Here is a 22,729-nt window from a genome sequence, read left to right as displayed (position 1 = left end):
TCAGTTTGCCATGTCTTGGATGAGTTTGATCATAAAGTCTAGTTTGGGTCAAAAATCAGTTTACAAGTCTGGGCAAGTCCCAAGTCTAGTAAGATTGGTTAGGAGTTCACTTTGTTTTAGTTATATAAATGAGGTTTATTAACAGTTGTAAATCAATTAATTAGTTCGTGTTAATTGCCGATACCATATATGATGTGTTAGCAATAAAAGTGTAGCTAGTAGTTAGCACTTAGTTAAAGTCAGTAAAACTAGTTCTTAGCAATGCCATTTTGCAGTCTAGCATAATCTCTAATATGAGAGCCAACACAATGGCTATAAATGTAATTGCTCAATTCAGAAAAACTTATCAGAATTGAAGAAAATTATTGAACTCAGCAGAGCTGTGGGAACACAATTTTCATGTTCAGCATTTACTTATGTTATTTTTCACATTTACTCTTGTTGTGTATCTATTTTTTATAGAATTAATTGTATACTTGTGAACTAATTAGTTGGATTCCCCAGACAAACAACAATGAACTCTTCACTGTCAAAATCAAATAACTAGTTATACAATTCATGGTATTAAATTTATAAACATTTTACAATGTGCTGCAATTTTCTGGCTTCCCCTTATCATAGAACCAACTCTAGCAGCATGCTCAATCTTTTCGGCCCTGTGAAGTGCATAAAGGAATATTAGACGAGTCCTTTCATTTATCCTCTTAATGTTTGCCTCTTCAAATATTTCATAAGCTTCCATTCTCTATTTTCATGGCATTATACCAAGCTGAATCATGCTCACCTCCTTTTCCTTCAGATTCTTCAAAGAAATCAAATGTTCCATTTACCTTTGCTGCCCTCTTTGAAAAACCATTGTATGTATATGCATCAATATAGCAACGAGACCTAACTTGATCTTTTTTTCCACAGCACAACTTTTTGTAAGCTTTTTTTGCCTCCAGAGGCCACCAAGGAGAATACCGTCTGCTACTGCATTTGCTGTGCATTTTGAATCTTACATGATTAGAAAAACATACTAATGTATTGTTATCTCCTGTGACTTAACAAGAGCATCAAGCAGGCAACTCCAAGTATGTGGATCCGGGATAAAAACTTTCTGCAGAGCTTCTTCCATAACAAAAAATAGCTCATTTATTCTGCCAGCCTTTCCAAGGCCATTTATAAGGTTACCATAGACCACCATATTCAAGAGCACACCGTGGGTTTTTGCTTGTTTGAAAACATTAAATGCTTTATCCAGTTTATCTTCCTTAAGAAGTCCATTTATGAGCACCATATAAGTAACCATACAAGGAAAATGACATTTGGCTCTCATCTCCTCAAAGACTTGATATCCCTCACATGGTTTTCCTGACTTGCATAAACAGTCAATTGCAATATTAAATGACAAAGCATTGGGCTCATAACCTCGATTCCTCATAGTATAAAAAAGGTCAGATGCGGCAGATATATTACCAGACTTTGAGAGACTCCGCATGTAAATAGAGTAGGATCGAACATCTGGGACACATCCATGTTCTTTTATTTCCATAAATATGTCATGGACCTTGTCAATTTCCCCTGCTCTAAGGCTGCAGTCCATGTATACATTATACAAAATAATATCTGGTTTGCAACCTCTCTGGACCATGTCCTTGTAAATTTCATGCCCACTGTATGTTCTACCCCACCTAATGAAGTTTTTTATCAGGGATGTGTACACCATAGCATTGGGGGTAAGACCCTCTTTTAGCATTCTTTCAAATAATCTGTAAGACTCATCAACCTTCCCTTGCCTGCCAAATGCATCAATCAAAGAACAATATGTTACTTCATCTGGAGTACAACCTTTGGCTCTCATGCCCTCAAAAACGTTGCAGGCTTCAAACAGTTTCAAAGACTTGCAAAGTCTATTAATAATTATATTCGATGTGATTGAATTGGGGAACAGATTTGCCCGTGCCATTTCGTCCTGCATTTTATAAACTTCATCTAATTTGCCTTTCTTACATAGGATGTCAATAAGAATATTGTAAGTAGATAAATTAGGTTCTGCATCCTTTTTCATTTCATTGAAAAGCATACAGGCCTCATCCACTTTGTCTCTCTTTCTCAGGCATGTAAGAAGAGAATTATAGGATATCACATTTGGTATGCACCCTTTATCTCTCATTCTTTCTAGTAAAGCATAGGCTTCAAGGAACTTACCAGAAGCTCCATATCCCATTATCAATGTGTTGTATGCAAAAACACATGGAGTCTTCCTCATGAGTTCCATGTTCTCAAACAACTCTACAGCTTCATTTAATTTATTTGCCTTGCAAAGAGCACTAATCATGATTGTATATGTTGCATCGTCTGGTGCAATGCTTTGTTCCTTCATTTTATGAAAAAATCGCCAAGCAATATCCAATTTGCCCACCTTCACAAAACAATCTATGCAGGCATTGTATAATACAACATCCTCATTATAAGAATTACTTTTCATTTCTTCTAAAAAGGATAGTGCGGCATCATAATTTCCTTCCATGGCAAATGCACGAACTAAAGTTGAAAAGAGATGAGAGCTCACCGTGTATCCCATCTCCTTTATTTCTCTCAACATGGAAAGAACCATGCTTGTTTCACAAGCCTCAGCAAGAGCACTAATGACAATTTCATAAGAAGAAAATGCGTTCTGAAATTTCATCTCTCTCATGGTATGTACTATATCAACAGCTTGTCTCAGCATTCTAACACTGGTATAGATCTTTACAACTTCTACAAAGGAAGTAATTGATGGTTCAATTCCATCCGTACTCATATCCTTGAGTAGACTTTGCAGTTTGTTGGTTTGCATGTTATTTGCCAGCATTAAGAGGAGAGGATCATACACCTTTGAACTAAGTTTGAAATTTGTTTGACTTCGTGCCCATCTGAAGTAATTCAGTGCTGTTTCTATATCCTTCTGTCTCTTCAATACCTCTGTAATAGATACTGGATGAATACAACAGCCGACATTTTCAAGTGCCTGTTCCATATCAGAACCCCATTTGAATTTACTTATGATGTCACACACCTGAGCTATGCACATTTGTATGCTTCCTCTAAGAATACAAATTTCAGATTGCTGTCCACAGTCAAGAAGCTTATATCTACCAGCTGCTTGAAAAGCTTCGTTTGATAATGAAGAAAGTTGCCTTCTCCAGACAAGTGAACAATGGAAAATAGAATGTTGGTCCCAAAGATGCAAATACAGACCTGCAGTGTAAACGGTGTTGAATTCACTCAATAACATCATAAGTTACTATTAATTGCTAAGAATGCATATACAGGAAAAACAGTTCTTTGTGAAAATGTTTTCATGCCAAAATTACACTACATGAAATACCATGCACCTCTTCTTGATGGGAACCCCCTAATGAGAAAGAGAAATGAATTCTTTATGGGGTGTTTATAGCATCTCTATCCTCATCATACTTGGACCATAATAACATCACATTTAGAACCCTACATAAATGAAAAGGGATGTTCTTGCTAGCTCCTATGGCTCTCTCTAGGCTCACCATGACTTCATAGATCGAATATGGCATGTGCTACAACGATACAACACATCCACAAAAGAAACCAGTAAACAACAATAAAATCCATTCAATTAATATGACAATTAAATAAATGCAAAATAAATTAATATGGTCCTCGTAGGTCATTACTTAAGGCTTAGGTAGTACGTAAAAAGATGGTGCATAAACCACAGAAACTACTCCTCATTGAGTTATATATCTCAGCAGCCTCATTCATGGCAGGTCTCCCAAGCAGTGCTGCAGAAAATAATGGCAGAGAAACTATTACCCCATATTAATAATAAAAAGGGCTGGTTGGTAGGCTAACAGCCAACTGAGAAAATCCCATGAATGACACAATGGTATACCATATTTGGACTCATTGTTCATCATGATTCATTGCGTCAAATCTAAAATTGGTTTTGTAAAATCCCTGAGCTGAAGAAAAAAAGCAACCTCCAAGAATAAACAGAAATAGAGATGGTCATTCAGAAATAGACAGAAGTTGCAAAAGGGTTTCTTTAATTCTCAACACATATTGAAAGAATACATGAAATTAATCAACTGAAGCAATAAACTGGAGAATTTAGAAGCATACCCATAGGTCCTTAGCCAATTTATTGAATTAAAAGAATTCAATCAGCAACTTACAAAGTTCTGATTTTTTATTCTGAAACAATTCAGATCTGCTCTTATTTAATACTAAGGCACCCAAATAGTGGAAGATGGTGCCAATAAATGAGCAAGTTGTGTGTTTGGGAAAAGAAACCTCCAAACCACAGAAAAATTAACAGCAAAACAATAAATAGGAAACCTACAACAAATCTATGCCTTGTAAGAAGCCAAATCTGCCCCAATTTAATTCAATTTGACTTCTGAATGAAGCCAACCAAGCTGCAACAATTCGATTGATCTTTCACAATCTCAAAGCTACTGAATTCTGAAGAATACACGCTCTCCAAAACAGGTCCAAACCCTAGCTGCCATAGCTAAGTGCTCAGAAGAAATGTCAAATGTTCAATATCAATGAATGAGGTTTAATTTCATCTTGGCTGCCTAAATACCCAAAAAGTACGATTTTTGGCAATTAGGTTTTTAAAAATCATAACTTGCTTTTAGGGTTCCCAACTTAACCTTAAAAGAAATGCCCATCTTAGGAGATATTAAATTTTCAATTAAATAATATTTCATTAAAACATTAATTGCTTGTGGGAATCACTTAAAAATTCACATCTCCCTCATTATTGCTCAGAAACTGAATCTGTCAGAAGCTAGGGCCATGGTTTACAATGCCAATGAAAATAGGTCCATATCTATTTTTAGCATTTTTTCCCTAAAAAATTAGGAAATCCTCATATAATGTCAAAAACTAATGAAACGAAGACCAAAACTGAACTAGAACAAATAGACAAACCACTCCACAAGATATTGCATCACTGACCCCCTTATCCATACCATATTAGCCTACAAGGGTGCAAAAATAGGCTAACTCCTCAAACCACTGTCCCTGACTAGGATGGGGACATTACAGTCCGCCCTCCCAAAATTTGCTTGTCCTCAAGCAAACTCAACGCTGGATGCTGTAAAATGCTATCACACTTCCAAGTAGCATCCTCTATCGGCAGATCCTTCCATTTAATCGAAAATTCCCTGATGACACTTCTCCGCAAATGACACTCTCTGAACTCCAGAATGGCCTCGGGTACTAGAACTAACTTCCCCTCATCATCTAGGGGTGGTAAAACTACAAAAGGAACTATTTGTTGTCCCAATGCCTTCTTAAGGCGTGACACATGGAACACATTATGAACCTTACTATCAGTTGGTAAATCTAACTCATAAGCCACCTGGCCAACTCGCCTGGTAATCCTGAAAGGACCATAATAACGTGGCTTGAGTTTCTCTGAGCCCTTCTTCCTAAGAGAGGACTGTCTATAGGGTTGTAGCATCAGATACACCATATCCCCAATCTCAAAAGATCGCTCAACCCTCCTTTGATCGGCATATTGCTTTTGTTGATTATGAGCCTTCTGAATATTATCACGAAGTGCTCTCATTATATCTTGGTTCTCCTGTAACAGATTCCCAGCACTCGGTACTCTGCAATCGCTCATCAATAAATCCAAAAAACTAGGCGCATCATATTCATACAAAGCTCTGAAAGGTGTCATCTGAATAGTCATGTGGTGAGTGGAAATATAATAATACTCACACAAATGTAACCACTTCACCCAAGCCTTATGCTACCCTAAAATGTAGATCCGCAGGTATCTGTCCATCAGTCTGGGGGTGGTAACTGGTACTCGGAGTGAGCTCTGTCCCGCAAAGTCTGAATAACTCTTGCCAGAAGTGACCCATGAACCTGTTGTCCCTATCACTGACAATACTCCGAGGTAAACCATGCAATTTGAATACCTCACAAAAGAAAAGATCAGCCACTTGTCCAGCTGAATCAGTAGTCGTGATCGAGAAGAAATGTGCATACTTAGTCAACCAATCAACTACCACATAAATGATGTCTCTCCCTTGAGCTTTCGGCAAGCCCGCAATAAAGTTCATAGACACGCATTCCCACTTCCTGTTAGGAATAGTAAGTGGCTGAAGTAACCCTACAGGAAAGTTGTGCTCCTGCTTGTTCTGCTGGCAGACAGAACACTCTCTGACATACTAAAGAACATCAGAATAGGTCTTAAGTAACCGAGATGTCCAACCATAGGTGAATCATGGAAAGTCCTCAATACTATGCACTTCACCTCAGAACCTGGGACTAGAAATATCCTCTCTTTGTAAATGATGAGGTTGTTCACAAGAGAGTACTTGCTGTCCTGTACTGTCCCATCAATAATACTAGAGGCCCATGGATTCTTAGCATACTCTGCTATAATCAAGTGTTTCCAATCTTCGAAAACAGTTGCCATGGAGCTCAAATGGGGACGGCGAGATAAAGCATCAGCAACAATTTTCTGAGTCCCTTTGACATATGAGATGTCAAAATCATAAGACTATAACTTGTTGACCCACTTCTGTTGACACTCATTTAGATCTCGCTATCCAAGGAAATGTTTCAAGCTGTTATGATCAGTTTAGAACTTTTGACACAAAACTTGTTGCCAACTAAATATTGCCTGAACTTGGCCATTGCATGCATGATGCCAACATTTCCTTATCATAAATACTATAGCTCCTCTCCGGACCCCGAAGCTTCTTGCTCTCATAAGCTATAGGATGACGATCCTGCATAATTACTGCACCAATACCCTCTCCACATGCATCACAATGAAGCTCAAAAGGTTTGGTGAAATCGGGTAAAGAAAGAACTAGACATGTAGTCATCAATTGCTTGAACTTCTCAAAACACTCCTGTGCAAGTGGTGTCCAAAGAAATGCACCCTTCTTGGTCAAATCAGTAAGTGGTGCGGCATGCCGTGAAAAACCACTAACAAACCAATGGTAGAAGGCACACAAACCAACAAATCCCCTAAGTTGAGTCAAGGTCTCAGGCGTAGGCCAATCAACAATGGCACGAACCTTATCGGGATCCATGCGAACTCCCTCTCTGCTGATTATGTGACCCAAATACAAAAGTTTTGCCATTCCTAATGCACACTTGGACTCTTTGGCGTAAAAGGACTCGCTGTCAAGTATGCCTAAAACAATATCCAAGTGAACCAGGTGCTCCTCCCAAGTTCTATTGTAAACCAAAATGTCATTGAAGAAAACCAGAACAAATCTCCTCAACTGAGACTGGAAGACCCTGTTCATAGTGGACTGAAAGGTGGCTGGTGCATTGGTCAACCCAAAAGGCATAACCAAAAACTCATAGAGTCCACAATGACATCCGAATGCAGTCTTCTCAATATCTTGCTCCCTAACACTGATCTAATGATAAGTTGTCCTCAAGTCAATCTTGGAGAAATAACAAGCTCCGTAAAGCTCATCTAACAACTCATCGATGCGAGGAATGGGATACCTGTTCTTTATAGTTCTTCTATTCAACATACGGTAATCAATGCACATTCTGAGTGTGCCATCTTTCTTCTTCACCAAAACAACTGATGAAGCGAAAGGAGACTTACTCGGCCTTATGTGTCCCATTGCTAGAAGTTCTTTGATGGTTTTCTCAATTTCATCTTTCAACCGCTTGGGGTCCCAGTAAGGTGTAATCATGATGGGCTTGGTGCCCTCTTCAAGCTCAATGATGTGCTCTATGCCTCTATCAGGAGGCCTACCAGGAGGTATGTCACTAAACATCTTTGTATGCTTAACTCTAAGCTCCTGAATATCTGAATGGTAAGGTGTTTTATGCTGCTCCTCATAAGTAGGCATTAGTTTACACTCTGCTGCCCAATCCACCATGTCATGTCTAATAAGTCTCTCCATTCTTTTAAGAGTGATTAATTTTAACTTGCTGGCCTTGATAGCTTTAAGAACATGATTAGTCCCATTAACCTTGAATTTCATCTCCATATCTCTAAGGTTGAGTGTAAATTCACCTATTGCATGAAGCCACGTCATGCCAAGGACCACATCCATGTTTCCCATGTTAACCACATAAAAAACAGCTTTGAATTCATAATTATTGAGTTTCATGGGTAAGTCTAAAATCATTCTATTACAAGTCAGCACATTACCATCAGCAACTTTCACCCTTATGCCTTCAAACTCTTGAGTTTGAATCCCACGCTTTTCCACCAACCGTGCATCTATGAAATTATGAGTTGCACCTGTATCAAGTAGAGAAATGACTCTTTGACCAGCCAGGAGTCCACGCAACCTAAAATAACCTTCTCCTTGCATGCTAGACATATGAGCTTCCCGTAGATCGAATTCTTCATTTTCAACTCCTTTTTCTGAATTTTCAGTCTCGAAATCATCTTGATCAGCTTGCTGGTCTGTGTTATCAGTCATGTTTTCTCCCTCATAAAACCACTCCATATTCCTATTTTGACCCTTAGGCTTGAGGGGACAATCATGGTTTTGATCATAAGGGCCCTTACAATGAAAACACAACTTCCTTCTACGCAAATCATTAAGTGTTTCCCTATCCAAAGGTGCTGCAAACTTCCTCCCTTGATCCACATTTTCTGATTTCTTTTGATCAGACTTGCTGTCATTAAATGATGTGGATGGTTTTGAGTTGTTTGGAGTGAACTTATTACGAGGAGAGGTAAGTTCCATGTTACGTGCCTTCCTCATGGCTTCTTGCAAGGTAGGAGGATCAAAAGCCTTAATCCAACCTTTCATAGGCTCATAAAGACCTTCAACAAAAAGAATAACCAGCCTTCTCTCTGAGATGTTAGTTACCATAACTGAAAGCTTCTAAAATTCACTAATATAAGATTCCAAGCTGCCCATTTGTTTCAGCTGAGCTAAATCCCTGAAATACAACTCTGGATCTCTTTTATCAAAACGCTCAACCAATCTGTCAGTGAATTCTTGGTATGTAGTAATAAAGTCATGATGCAAAGTCACCATCCCATGGTGCCACCAATCATGGGCTACCCCATCTAAATGCAAAGCTGCAAACTTAATAGCATCTTCTTCTGACATAGGATGTAGGTTCAAGAAAGTATCCAACTTGCTAATCCAAGCTCTAGTTGTAACTCTACCATTGCCATCAAAAGTAGAAAGTGTGATTTGCATATTTGAGATCATTAGTATTGTTCCAAGGTTTTCTGATTATTCCAATTCCTATTATGATCTCTCTTCTGACTAATATACATGTCAAAGCTAAGGTGATCCTGAACTCTTTGTGGTAATCTATCCCACTCATCATGCATTACCATGATATTGTCACCAAAACCCCTGTCATCTCCAGCTTCAGAATCAACCTCATCTTCAGGTTCAACTCTAACAAAGGTGGGGCGTGTGGGTCTGTCATATGTATGTGTGCTAGTCACCCGAGCTCTGGAATGACCAGCAATACTACCATTCTCTTCTTGATTCTGATCATTACCCTCAAGTATTGAAAGTTGTTGTGTGGCGGTGGTCAGCATCTCATGACCTCCCTTGCCTCGTTGTCATCATTCTGTGTAGTGTTTCTAGTGTCTTCTTCATTCCTATCACCCATATTTTCAATTTGGTTCTGACCAAAATGAATTGGTTTCTTTGACAACCGAATCTCCTGCGGGTATAAAACCAGTGATGCCCAAACTGTTGGTGATGCATATAAAATCCCCTAACCCTCCAGGATTGCAGGATCAGAGCTCTGATACCACTGTGGTGAACCCTTGCTAGTTCAATCCTTCAACCTACTGTAATTTATTATTCTTTTTTTTGTGTTTTAAATATTAGAGATGGTCTTTCAGAAATAGACAGAAGTTGCAGAAGAGTTTATTTAATTCTCAACACATATTGAAAGAATACATGAAATTAATCAACTGAAGCAATAAACTGGAGAATTTAGAAGCATACCCATAGGTCCTTAGCCAATTTATTGAGCTAAAAGAATTCAATCAGCAACTTACAAAGTTCTGATTTTTTATTTTGAAACAATTCAGATCTGCTCTTATTTAATACTAAGGCACACAAACAATGGAAGATGGCGCCAATAAATGAGCAAGTTGTGTATTTGGGAAAAGAAACCTCCAAACCACAGAAAAATTAACAGCAAAACAGTAAATAGGAAACCTACAACAAATCTGCCTTGTAAGAAGCCAAATCTGCCCCAACTTAATTCAATTTGACTTCTGAATGAAGCCAACCAAGCTGCAACAATTCAATTGATCTTTCACAATCTCAAAGCTACTGAATTCTGAAGAATGCATGCTCTCCAAAATAGGTCCAAACCCAAGCCGCCGTAGCCAAGTGCTCAGAAGAAATGTCAAATGCTCAATATCAATGAATGAGGTTTAATTTCATCTTAGCTGCCTAAATACCCAAAAAGTATGATTTTTGGCAATTAGGTTTTTAAAAATAATAACTTGCTTTGAGGGTTCCCAACTTAACCCTAAAAGCAATGCCCAACTTAGGAGATATTAAATTTTCACTTAAATAAAATTAAGTGATGCACTTTGTGGTTTTATTTTAATATTTCATTAAAACATTAATTGCCTATGGGAATCATTTAAAAATTCACATCTCCCTCATTATTGATCAGAAATTGAATCTGTCAGAAGCTGGGGCCACAGTTCACCATGCCAATGAAAATAGGACCATGTCTATTTTTAGCAATTTTTCCCTAAAAATTAGGAAATCCTCATATAATGTCAGAAACTAATGAAACGAAGACCAGAACTGAACTCAACACTGAACTAGAACAAATAGACAGACCACTCCTCAAGATACTACATCACTGACCCCCTTATCCATACCCTATTAGCCTACAAGGGTCCAAAAAGAGGCCAACTCCTCAAACCACTATCCCTGACTAGGATGGGGACATTACAAACCTCTTCCCATAGCTCCCTCATGAGATGTAGTCGCAACCTAGAACACATTAAATGCAAATCCCATTTTTTGTCATTTGTTTGTTTGGTGATTGAATATGTGTTTACTTGAATATTTAGATGTGTTTGGTTGATTTGTTTAGATGGTGATCTGATTTGAGTGGTTTAAATGCCTTTTTTTGGATAGTTTGAATATTTTGTGAAGTGATAAACATTTTGATTTTGGTTTTCTATGTTTTTTATATTGTTTTTGGAATGTCCCTTTTGTGTTTTAAATAAGAAAAGTAAATTAATTTAGTTAAGTAAATAAAATGAATTTATCTAATGTAATTGCTTCAATTAAACTAAACGAATATAAATTTACTGAATGTAGTTTGTTTTGATTTTGCATTTTTATGACAAGTAGATAAAATGACTATTTAATTAACAAATAATACTTAAGTGATAAATACACACAATTAATAAAATTGTTTTGACTGGTTTAATACAATTAATCAATTAAATATTATCAATTAAGTGAATGTAAACATCTTAATCCCTAATAAGAAATTTGTTCTTTTAGCAGTTTGTGCAGAAGCAGCAAAATGGGGAACTAATTTCTTCATTTTTGCCTTTTCAACAAAAGCAAAACAAGCAATGAATAAATAGAAGCCTTTTCATTCAATCAATCTTTTACAGAGATAAATAGATAAACTTTAAATTGCTGTTTTGAAACTTCTATGTCAAAGTAATTGTTGAAGCTTGCTATTGAATTAGGTTTTAAAGATGTTGAAAGTAACTGGCATCCACTAATTTCATTCTAAATTTTCCTAACTTATTAGACATATCAGCAAGTTCCTAGGAAGATACTATGATATTCCAAATCAACTTGTTGTTTTGACATTTCCACACATCGCCCCATTGTAAATGGGGACCCCCACTTTTTGCTTAGATTAGGTGTTTTAGTTTGGTTTTCGCTTGGCAGTAGTTCTTTAGTCGTTAACCTTTGCTAGTGACGAAGAGGTGTTTAGGTTGAGGTAAAGCTGTCGTCTTGCGAAATTGTAAGAAGTGTCACAACTCGTCAAATTTTGTCATGTCGCAAGGTTGTCAGGAAGAGATCATAGTGAGCAAAAATTTGGAAATTTCCTTCTAGGGTTTGATTTTTCACCCTTGGAGAATAATGATAAGTGAGAGCAAATTTGAAATTTCCTTTTGGAGATTGACTTTCCACTATTGAGCAAAATTTCAAGGGGTCAATTTTGGAGGAAATTAAAAATCGTACTTGTAAATTAAGGAAATAAAGTCTCCCTTGTGCATTTTATTTTCACCCTTAGTCTCATTTAGAAAATAAAGGAGAAAGTGAAATTTTAAGGCAATGGAATGGAGTGATCTACCTTGTAAAACAGTGAAAATTTAAGCATGCCTTGAACGAACATGATGTTCTTCCTTGAAAAACAAGGAAATTTCAACCTTCCCTATTTTGTGTGCTCCTAATCTTGACAATTTTAAGCAGCAATTTTGAAGGAAATTGAGGCTTCCTGAAAAAACAAGGAAATTAGAAAAACTTCCTCAAAAATCAAGGAAGATTATTTACCTTGCAAAACTACCCCCCAAAACATGGAAGGGTGCAAATATACCTCCACAAACATGGAAGGGTGCAAATTTACCTCCACAAACAAGGAAGCGAGTTTACCTCCACAAACATGGAAGGAAGCGAATTTACCTCCACAAATATGGAAGGGTGCAAATTTACATTCAAAAACACAGAAGATTTCAAGCCTAAGTTCACATCAACCTCCCAAAACAAGGAAGTCAAGATCAAGTTAAAACTTAAAACAAAGGCTATGAAACATGGAGTTCCCAGTTTATTTCACCACATTTGCAATTACAAATCACTTGATGAAGGGTGCCGACCTGACAAAGAAAGAAGTGCGAACTCTAAATTTTTTTTTGACAAGCAAAAACATTTTTATTGAACAAAGTCAGCTGGAAGCAAGCATGGAAGGGTGCGATCCTTTGGAGGTAATGTCTATAAACGTAAGGAAGAGATCAGTATTCATTCAAAGCAATTCCAAATCTGCTAAGTGAATTCGCACCAGGACATTAAGATCATAATTCGCATTAAGAGTCGGATTCGCATTAAGGAAGAAATATTCCCCCAATTCACATTCAGCTAGCAAATTAAGGAAATCAAAATTCAATCGAGTTTTCAAGCTTTGATGGGCGAAGTGGAAGGAAAATCGCTGGAAGAAGGAACTTAAGAAGGCTGATCATTGATCAAAGCCTAATCGTTTTTATTTTGACAAGGAAAGCCAGAAAATCAGATCTTGGGCAAATTCCAGCAGACCTTTTAAGGTTGATATTTACAACATTTTTCCAAAATTACAAGCAAACATAAGGCGAATCAGGGGGCAAAAATTTAAATCAGAACTGAAAAGGAATACCAATTCGAAACTAAAGATCAGATTTTTAGATCTGAGTTCTGATTTCATACTTGAGGGTTTGAGGAGTACGATTTGCTGTGTTCTTTTTCATTTCATAATGTTTTAAAAATATATGTTCGTTTTGCAGGTCTAGGGCAAGAAGAGAAACATAAAAACTTGGACTTAAGGCATGAAGACAAGACGATGTACAAGACTAAAAGACAACATCACAATTTAGCAAAACAACAAATACAAGGTAAAGGGCTCTACAACAACGGGAAGAGATCAAGATGCCATAACATGAAGGATAATCCAACAACAGGAAGAGATCAAGATGCCATAACATGAAGGATATTGCAACAACATGAAGAAGTTAAGTCATAGCAAGGAGGAACATCATAACCTAAATGCAAGGATACAATTGCATCAAGATTTCAAGGCTTAGCAATGAAGTGATGAAAGTTTGCAAAAATCTTGAATTTCCTTCGGAAATCCAAGATTTAAAGCTAGTATGGAGTGGTTGTTAGGATATTCAGGAACAAAGCAAGTATCACAAGGGGATTCCACACCATGAAGTCAGGAATTACAATAATGGAATCCAAATCCAAGGGAAGGGAATTCCAAGATCAAAGGGCATCAAAGAAGGAAATATTTCAAGATTACACAACAAGGTTAAGTGATGGAACTCAACAAGGTACACAATGCATAACAACATTAAGGTATTCAAATGAAGATCAAAAGACCCTACAACAGGATCAGAGTCAAAGTCTACTTTTCGAGACGTGTTCCACATTTCAAGAGGATGTCAAGACAAGGAGGCAATCTAATATGAGAAATTCAGGATGGAAAATAATGCAAGATCACAAGGATTACATCGAATATCATCAAGGTGTAGTTTCATCATAACTTGGAGGATTGTAGATGGAAGGATGAAATGTAGACAAGGAAGCAGATGGTTTCAGAAGAATTAATCAAAGCTAGAAGGCTTTGTTAATGTTTATATCAGATTTGAATATAGGATCTTTTAAATCTTATTAATGCAATTTCCACTTCTTATATCAATATAAGGATTCCTTTGTACATCAATTAATTTAACATGAATTGTTGTACAATGATCAATTAAAACTGATATTAATCTTATTGCAATTTTACATGAAAATAGAATCAATTAATATATTAAATTTCCAACAGCAAATGGCCTGCAATATTCTGGGAGGCAGTCGATATTGTTTCTGCACTGTAATTATTTTGTACGTCCACAATACAATTGTCTCCCTCTTTATATAAGGAGAGAGACATGCCCTCGTAGAGGCATGCCTCTATGTGGATCATGTCCATGTAGAGACATGTCTCTCGGCCGTGTAAGAACACGCCGATACGTAATGTAATGCAGTCCATTATTGGTAACCAATTTGCATTTGTTACATTGTTAATATGATTTGCTAAACGCACATAATCTGATCAATAGTAAATATCGATAAGCATATGATTAAATGTTATTTGATATAATCAAATTAATTATATGTGTATATTAAATAATGTATAGTTATACATTATTAAATATATACATATGATTAATTCATAATCATATTTCAAGATTAATATTTAAGCAAGAATCTTATTAAATACATAATGCAAATAATGGATTAATACTTGTAGAGGATAGATATCAAATGCTTAAGCCCGATAGGCCAATTAAGCATTTGATTTCATTGATTAGAATTATCTAACCAAAGCTATAAAACATTAACACTCCCTCTTAGCTAGGGAGGATTAATTCTATCCAGAACGTAGTAGATCCAATAATATCACCTCACCATGATATCTGAGAGATATGGCATGTACACAAATATCAAGTCACATGATATTTGCCATGACTCTCATAAATATATATATATATAGACTATGATATGTGCACTGGCATCACGTCACATGATACCTATCATAGGGATATAAATCATGGCATATCCATGAATATTACGTCACATAATATCAACCATGATTATCTCAACTATTATGGTTATCCATTGATATCAAGTCTCATGATACCCACCATAATATCTACAGAGATGCTAACTAACATGACATGTTCATAGATATCAAGTCTCATGATATCCAGCATGATAGTGATGTTAAATATTGCAAAGTTGTCACTTTACAATATCAACCATATACAAGTGTTCATTTTGAAAAATCGTCATCTTTCAAAAATGTTCACAGGGCCCAAGCAGTCATGGAGTCTCACACATGACAAAGGGTTTACACATTAAACGCCTTTTAGTACAACAAAATTTAAATAATTTAGATTTTATTCTCAAATTAACTTATATTTCCAACCATACCAAGTTTATCCCGAAAGTGCTCAACCTTTGTCTTGGATAGAGGTTTGGTGAGAATGTTTGCAGTCTGTTCGCCTGTACTAACATACTTCAAGTGAATCACATTCCTTTCAACCATGTCTCTAACATGGTGATAAGGAATCTCAATGTGTTTAGACCTGTCATGAAACACTGGATTTACTGAAAGCTTTATACAACTCTGGTTGTGGCAATGGATGATAGTAGGATTCAAAGGTTGTCCAAACAACCCTACAAGGAATTTCCTTAGCCATGTTGCTTCCCTTGCTCCCATGGAAGCTACAATGTACTCGGCTTCTGTAGAACTCTATGCTACTAAGGATTGTTTCCTACTGATCCAGGAAATCATAGCTGATCCTAGGCTAAAACAACACCCTGATGTGCTCTTCCTATCTACCACACTTCTAGCCCAATCTGAATCGATGTAACCATGAAGATCTAGATCAACATTAGTATATTTAAGAGCATACCCAATAGTACCACGTAGGTATCTCAGAATATGCTTCGCTGCAACCATATGTATCTCCTTTGGTTCACACATAAATTGACTAAGTGCATTAACTGAATAACAAATGTCAGTCCTAGTGTTAACCAGATACATTAGGGATCCAATAATTTGCATGTATAAGGTAGGATCTACAAATTCTGATTCTGTTGTTGCTTCCTTTAATTTGTGCAAGTTTGTTTCCATAGGAGTAGACATAGGTTTGCATTCCATCATTCCAAATCTTTTCAGAATGTCAATAGTGTATTTTCCTTGATTTAGGATGATGCTATCTACTTGTTGCCAAACTTCTAAACCAAGGAAATAATGCAAAAGACCCAAGTCCTTCATGTCAAACTCTAAAGCAAGGTCTTGCTTACATTTGGCAATTAGGTGATCTTCTCCTGTAATTAATAAGTCATCAACATATAAATGAGAATCAACATTTCACCATTTATTACCTTGAAGTACAAATTCGGATCTGCATCATTCTTGAAGAAGTTTAAGCCCAGAAGATATTTATCTATTCTTTCATACCAAGCTCGAGATACATATACATCATTTCCATGTATGACAAACCCTTCAGGCTGCTCTAAGTATACTTCTTCTTCAAATATCCCATTCAGAAAAGTTGTCTTCACATCCATCTGATGAATCTTCCATCCTTTAGATGCAGCAATGGCAATGACAGCTCTAACAGAAGTATATCTGGCAACTGGGGCAAAAGTCTCTTCATAGTCAATCCCTTCCTTCGGAGAACCTCTGGCTACAAATCATGCTTTGTATTTCTCAATGCTGCCATCTACGGCATGTTTGATTTTGAAAAGCCATTTTGAGGATACCACTAATTTGTCTTTAGGTCGAGGCACAATGTCCCAAACATCATTCTCAATGATGGACTAATACTCTTCTGTCATAGCATCCTTCCATACTTGATTTTCAATGGCCTCCTTGACACTGGAAGGCTCTGATTTGATGATCTCACTCATCAAGGCAACATAGTTGGAAAACCTGTGAGGTCTTTTGCTTTCCCTGAAGGTCCCCTGTGGTGTTGCATAGTCTTTAGCTTCTTGAATCATTATTCTTGCCCAAAGTGGCCTTTTTCGATTCATATGAGTACCTCTTGTTTCATTTGTAGGATGCATGAGCTCATTTTGTCCTTCATTTTATATTACTTCTTGAGTCTCCCTCTGAATCTCAGGAGCAAGATCCTCTTCCATGTTTAGAGCAGATTCTAGGTCTTCTAACTCTTGAGTACTTTTAGATTTTTTGAAAGCAATATCTTCTTCAAATATAACATCTCTACTTAATTCAATCTATCTTTGTCCAGGTATATAGATTCTGTAGGCTTTAGATATTTCACTATAACCTACAAATATGCCCTTTTTGCCTGAGGGTTCTAATTTGGATCTTTTCTCTTTAGGTATATGAATATAGACTGGACATCCAAAGATTCTTAGGTTACTTATGTCAGGTTTAACTCCAGTGAAGGTTTCTTCAGGGGTTTTGTCATCTAGGAGAGAGTGAGGACTTCTATTTTGTACATATACGGCAGTACTAGAGGCTTCCTCCCAAATAGAAGTTTCTAAGTTTTGATCATACATCAAACCTCTAGCAGCTTCTACAATAGTTCTATTCTTCCTCTCTGCCACTCCATTTTGTTGAGGATTATAAGGAACTGTATACTCCCTCTTAATCCCAGCATTTATACAAAAGTTTTTAAAGTTATCTGAAGTATATTCCCCCCCATTATCTGTTCTTAGTATTTTAATTCACTTACCAGATATATTTTCTACTAGAGCCTTGAATTCCTTAAATCTCATAAGGATTTCTTCTGACTCTTTACATTTTAAAAAACATATATCCATGTCTTCCTAGAGAAATCATCTACAAAGATAGCATAATACAAAAATCCTCCTAAAGAGGTTACAGACATGGGTCCACATAAATTAGAATGACTAATTTCTAATCCATTTTCAGATTTGCTATCACTGGTGTGAAACGTACCTTTTGTGTTTTTCCCTCGAGCACATCCTTTTTATGTTCCTTCATGATTTTGCTTTAGTTTAGGTAGACCTATCGCCATTTTTTCAATTGAAGGGAGAGCTCGGAAATGAAGATGTCCTAACCACCTGTGCCAAATTTCACTTGTGCTTGTTGACTCGTGCATTAAAGCTTGAGAGGAGGAAATACAAAGTTTGTAGAGGCACCCATGTCTTACTCCAATAGTATAGGCCTTCTTGATGGTTGAGTTCTTAGGCCATGCCAAGACCTTTCCTTCCATAAAGGTGATTCTATATCCTTTGTCTTCAAGTGCTAAAATGGAGACAAAATTTCTCTTTATCCCTGGGACATATAATACATCTGTGAGTTGAAGGGAGATGCCTGAATTTAGGTTTATAGTACAGGTCCTAATTCCTTTTACAGGATAACTTGAATCATCCCCAATAGTTACTTCCGCATCAGAATTTTTTATTAGGCTATCAAGGTGTTCTTTGAATCCAGTAATGTGGCGTGATGCTCCACTCTCAATTACCCGGGTATTAGGGTTAGTTGATACTTGACTTGAAAGAGTTGAGTAGAACACAAGTTTCTCTGAATCATTCTCTATCCTTGACTTTCTAGCTTCTGCAACAGTGGCTTGAGGTCTTGGTCTGTCCGAACACTTTATGGCATAGTGCCCATATTGGTCACATCTGAAGCATTGTACTTTGGTCATATCCCTCTTCCTCTATCCCTCTTCCTCTTGGATGAGTATTTTCCTTTTGAATCTTTGTCCTTCCTTTTGACGTTCTTTTTCTTTCCCTTTTTGTGTGAAGAGAAGTTTAGCACATGAATGTCTTCATTGATAGGGCTTTGAACATACCCCCTTGCAATTAGCCTAGATTCTTCTTGAATGCAATCTGTTTTTAATCGATCAAATTTTGGAAGTTTTGAGCGAGCACTAATTCCTTGTATGAATCCTTCCCATGAAGCAAGTAATCCATTTAATGCTAACATAGTTAGCTCCTTGCTATCTATAAGGTGACCAATGGTGGAGAGTTGGTCCTTTAATTCTATGATCCTCATGAAATACGATGTAATGGATTCTCCTTTGTTCATCTTCATATGGTGAAGTTTTTGTTTTAGTGATAGAGCCCTGCTAGTATTGTTTATTTCACACATGCATTCTAATGTTGAGAACATTTTGAATGATGTATCTAACTTGGAGATTATAGCTACTATGTGATCCTTGACTGCTACTAACAGCTTCATGGTCTTATTGTTGTTCTTTATCCATTGTCTCTTCTCATCTTCTTCATCCAATATAGTTGTTTCCTTTTCTACAAAGGCTTCTAACTCTTGCTCTCTTAATGTGATCATAATTCTGAATTTCCATGAAACAAAGTTAGAGGCGCCTTCGAGACGATCCTCGAATCTAACACTCTTGGTCATTAGGAGAAGAGTATGCGTTTTGAATAAATTCAAATGATAAATTTTGACTACCTTTAGACTTAAATCTGATTGGATCTTCCTTAGACTAGCTCCAATACCATGTGAATGTTTATATCAGATTTGAATATAGGATCTTTTAAATCTTATTAATGCAATTTCCACTTCTTATATCAATATAAGGATTCCTTTGTACATCAATTAATTTAACATGAACTGTTGTACAATGATCAATTAAAACTGATATTAATCTTATTGCAATTTTACATGAAATAGAATCAATTAATATATTAAATTTCCAACAGCAAATGGCCTGCAATATCCTGGGAGGCAGTCGATATTGTTTTTGCACTGTAATTATTTTGTACGTCCACAATACGATTGTCTCCCTCCTTATATAAGGAGAGAGACATGCCTTCGGAGAGGCATGCCTCTACGTGGATCATGTCCACGTAGAGACATGTCTCTTGGCCGTGTAAGAACACGCCGATACGTAATGTAATGCAGTCCATAATTATTGATAACCAATTTGCATTTGTTACATTGTTAATATGATTTGCTAAACACACATAATCTTATTGATAGTAAATATTGATAAGCATATGATTAAATGTCATTTAATATAATCAAATTAATTATATGTGTATATTTAATAATGTATAGTTATACATTATTAGATATATACATATGATTAATTCATAATCATATTTCAAGATTAATATTTAAACAAGAATCTTATTAAATACATAATGCAAATAATGGATTAATACTTGTAGAGGATAGATATCAAATGCTTAAGACTGATAGGCCAATTAAGCATTTGATTTCATCGATTAGAATTATTTGACCAAAGCTACAAAACATTAACAGGCTTGATCATCTAGACGATGCAATTTGGGAATATGATCATCACCACATCACACTAGGTAGTTGCAATGTTGAGTATCAAGAGATATTGCCCCATCACAAACACTTTGTGATGATCTACATGGCAAGTTGAGGTGGTGCCTAGTCATCAACAACCAATCACATCATTCAAAGTCAACGCATCCAGATTCAATGTACTTGGTTCATCCTGTGAAGAGGGCAACTACACATGTGACACACGGCAGTACATCAAATATTGATTTATGTACCTAACGTCAATTCCTATTGGTTAGAGCTCAAAGATGGACATATGTCCCAAATAATGTAATTATTTCATTGGTCGAATGAAGTTTGTTGTACCAAATCCGAATTAGGGTTTTATTGTATAATCTTGGCCATTGATTTGAGAATCTATATGAGACATTGAAATGTAATGAACTCTCTATAAAAGGCTCATTCTTCTCATTGTAAAGGTTAATAGACAATAGATAATAGTGGATCAATAGTTAGAAGTAGAAGTAGAGTAGGAGGAGGAAGCTTGTAATTGTTGCCAAGTTATGTTGAAATCAATTCAATACTTTCATTGAAGTTATGGTGGATGTATGTGTTGTGTTTCCACATTTTGCGTGGTTCTTTGTTACTTCTCAAATTTAAATAAAGTTCCTTGATCATGGTGGATGCCTATGAAGATATTGTGATGAATTCCTTGATTCATACTTTTTGGAGTTTGTTGATTGTAAGCTACACTGTAAAGTTAGCCTAAGCCTCATTAATTGTGCTAAGTTCGATTGTGGATATTTGTTCAAATTGTGCCAACATTGGATATTTGAATGATGTCTTTGCGATGTGAAAATCTTCCATTTCCTTAGAAGATTGCATCAGTCTTATGTAGTTGTCATCATGATGAAGCAAGACTTGATTTTAGGGAGTTTGTCTATCTTCTTAACAATCATCAATTCATCCTCATCATTGATCTTAGGAGTAGCGTAGTCCTTCTCACCCCTTATCCCTTTGCCTTTTTTTTCAAGTAAATTTGAGATTCCATGTTCCAGCAAAGTTCAAGTAAAATGTAACTCCCCTTGTGATTTCAGCAAAATCACATCACACACTGAGTCTATCAATGAACAAAGTCAAGACCTGATTATTGGAACCCTGGAATCATCTCGTTTGATCACATAGTTTAGCATCCGAGAGGTCTTTGTTCAAGAGAGGATAGAATACTCAGTATTTTATTTTGTGTTGCATGGTGTCATAAAAAACACATCAACACTTGACACAAAGGCGAATGAGATAGACTCAGAACAGCAAATACACTGCACCCTTACTACTGGCATACAACAAATTACTCCTGCTCTTTTGAAAAAAGCCAATCAAGAAAGGGAGAATCCGATTGATCACTCTCTATCATGCCCCCGCCATGGAGGCTTCAATGGATCAATTGCAGCATTTAGTCGCAGCCACTGCCTTTAAAATGGGTGTAGGAAATTAATTCCCTAACAAAAACTATTAATGGGCATGACTTGGCAACAAACCCTTATGGGTATTGGCAGCGATTCTATCTAGGGACATTTTGTCTAATGTAGGCAGTGCTTGGTGGAAAGAGTTATGTCCCTTGCAAAAGGGATGATGATTAGCAAAGCATGTGTCTCTCTGTCTCCCCAAAACAAAGATATAAATTGTGTGACATTTCCATGGGAGAAGGCATCAAGTGAAATCTGAAAAACAAAAAGGAAAATTAAGATATGGGGGTAGAAATAAATATTATCATCAGCAAAAAAATATTGTAAGATAAGTTTAAGAATAGAAATAGATTATAAATTAAGTAATTGCTCATGGTAACTAACTTTTTATATTTAGGTCATGGCTTCTAAGAAATATCAACAAGGACCGTAGCTGCCATTATTGTGCAGGAGCTAGGAAATACGAGCATTTTGAAGTGTAAGTATAGCATACTGCGAGAATAGAGAACTAATGTAAGAGCAGAATGGACTATTGTAACAACAACTCTCTATATTTATATACATGGAGTTAGGGAAGTGTATTATATGTTGTAGCTGTTTTTCCATCTTCCCATGGTTTTCGGTCTGTTAGCTTTTCTACGGCTCTATTCCGACAAGTGAATCTTGAATATACTATTATATAGTTATTATACACTATGATACAAGTATATTATTATAGTATAGGTGGTCAACTTATGGTTTTATTGAATTTTATTTTACCAATCCCTTGTTTGATGTTATTAGGGTTTGAGTTAGGTTGAGGAAATAGAAGTTCA

At 36.4% G+C, this 22,729-nt stretch overlaps 1 protein-coding gene across 9 annotated transcripts in view; it reads right to left on the bottom strand.

Moving 5' to 3' along the window:
- Nucleotides 1-376: 376 nt before the first annotated feature.
- LOC131038316 (pentatricopeptide repeat-containing protein At3g06920) overlaps nt 377-22,729 on the bottom strand; it is a 120,562-nt gene continuing 98,209 nt past the window's right edge. For 8 of the 9 annotated variants that reach the window (XM_057970685.2, XM_057970688.2, XM_057970687.2 and 5 more), the window contains one exon: nt 377-3,222. In XM_057970685.2, coding sequence (XP_057826668.1) covers nt 1,019-3,222 — 2,204 coding nt within the window. In that variant the 3' untranslated portion in view covers nt 377-1,018. The remainder of the gene's footprint in view (nt 3,223-22,729) is intronic. The other variant, XM_057970686.2, reaches the window with a different exon arrangement.

This window comes from Cryptomeria japonica, chromosome 6, assembly GCF_030272615.1.
Source record: "Cryptomeria japonica chromosome 6, Sugi_1.0, whole genome shotgun sequence".
Taxonomy (NCBI): Eukaryota; Viridiplantae; Streptophyta; class Pinopsida; order Cupressales; family Cupressaceae; genus Cryptomeria; species Cryptomeria japonica.
The sequence above is the reverse complement of the archived record's forward strand: the minus strand, read 5'-3'. Positions and strand labels throughout refer to the sequence as shown.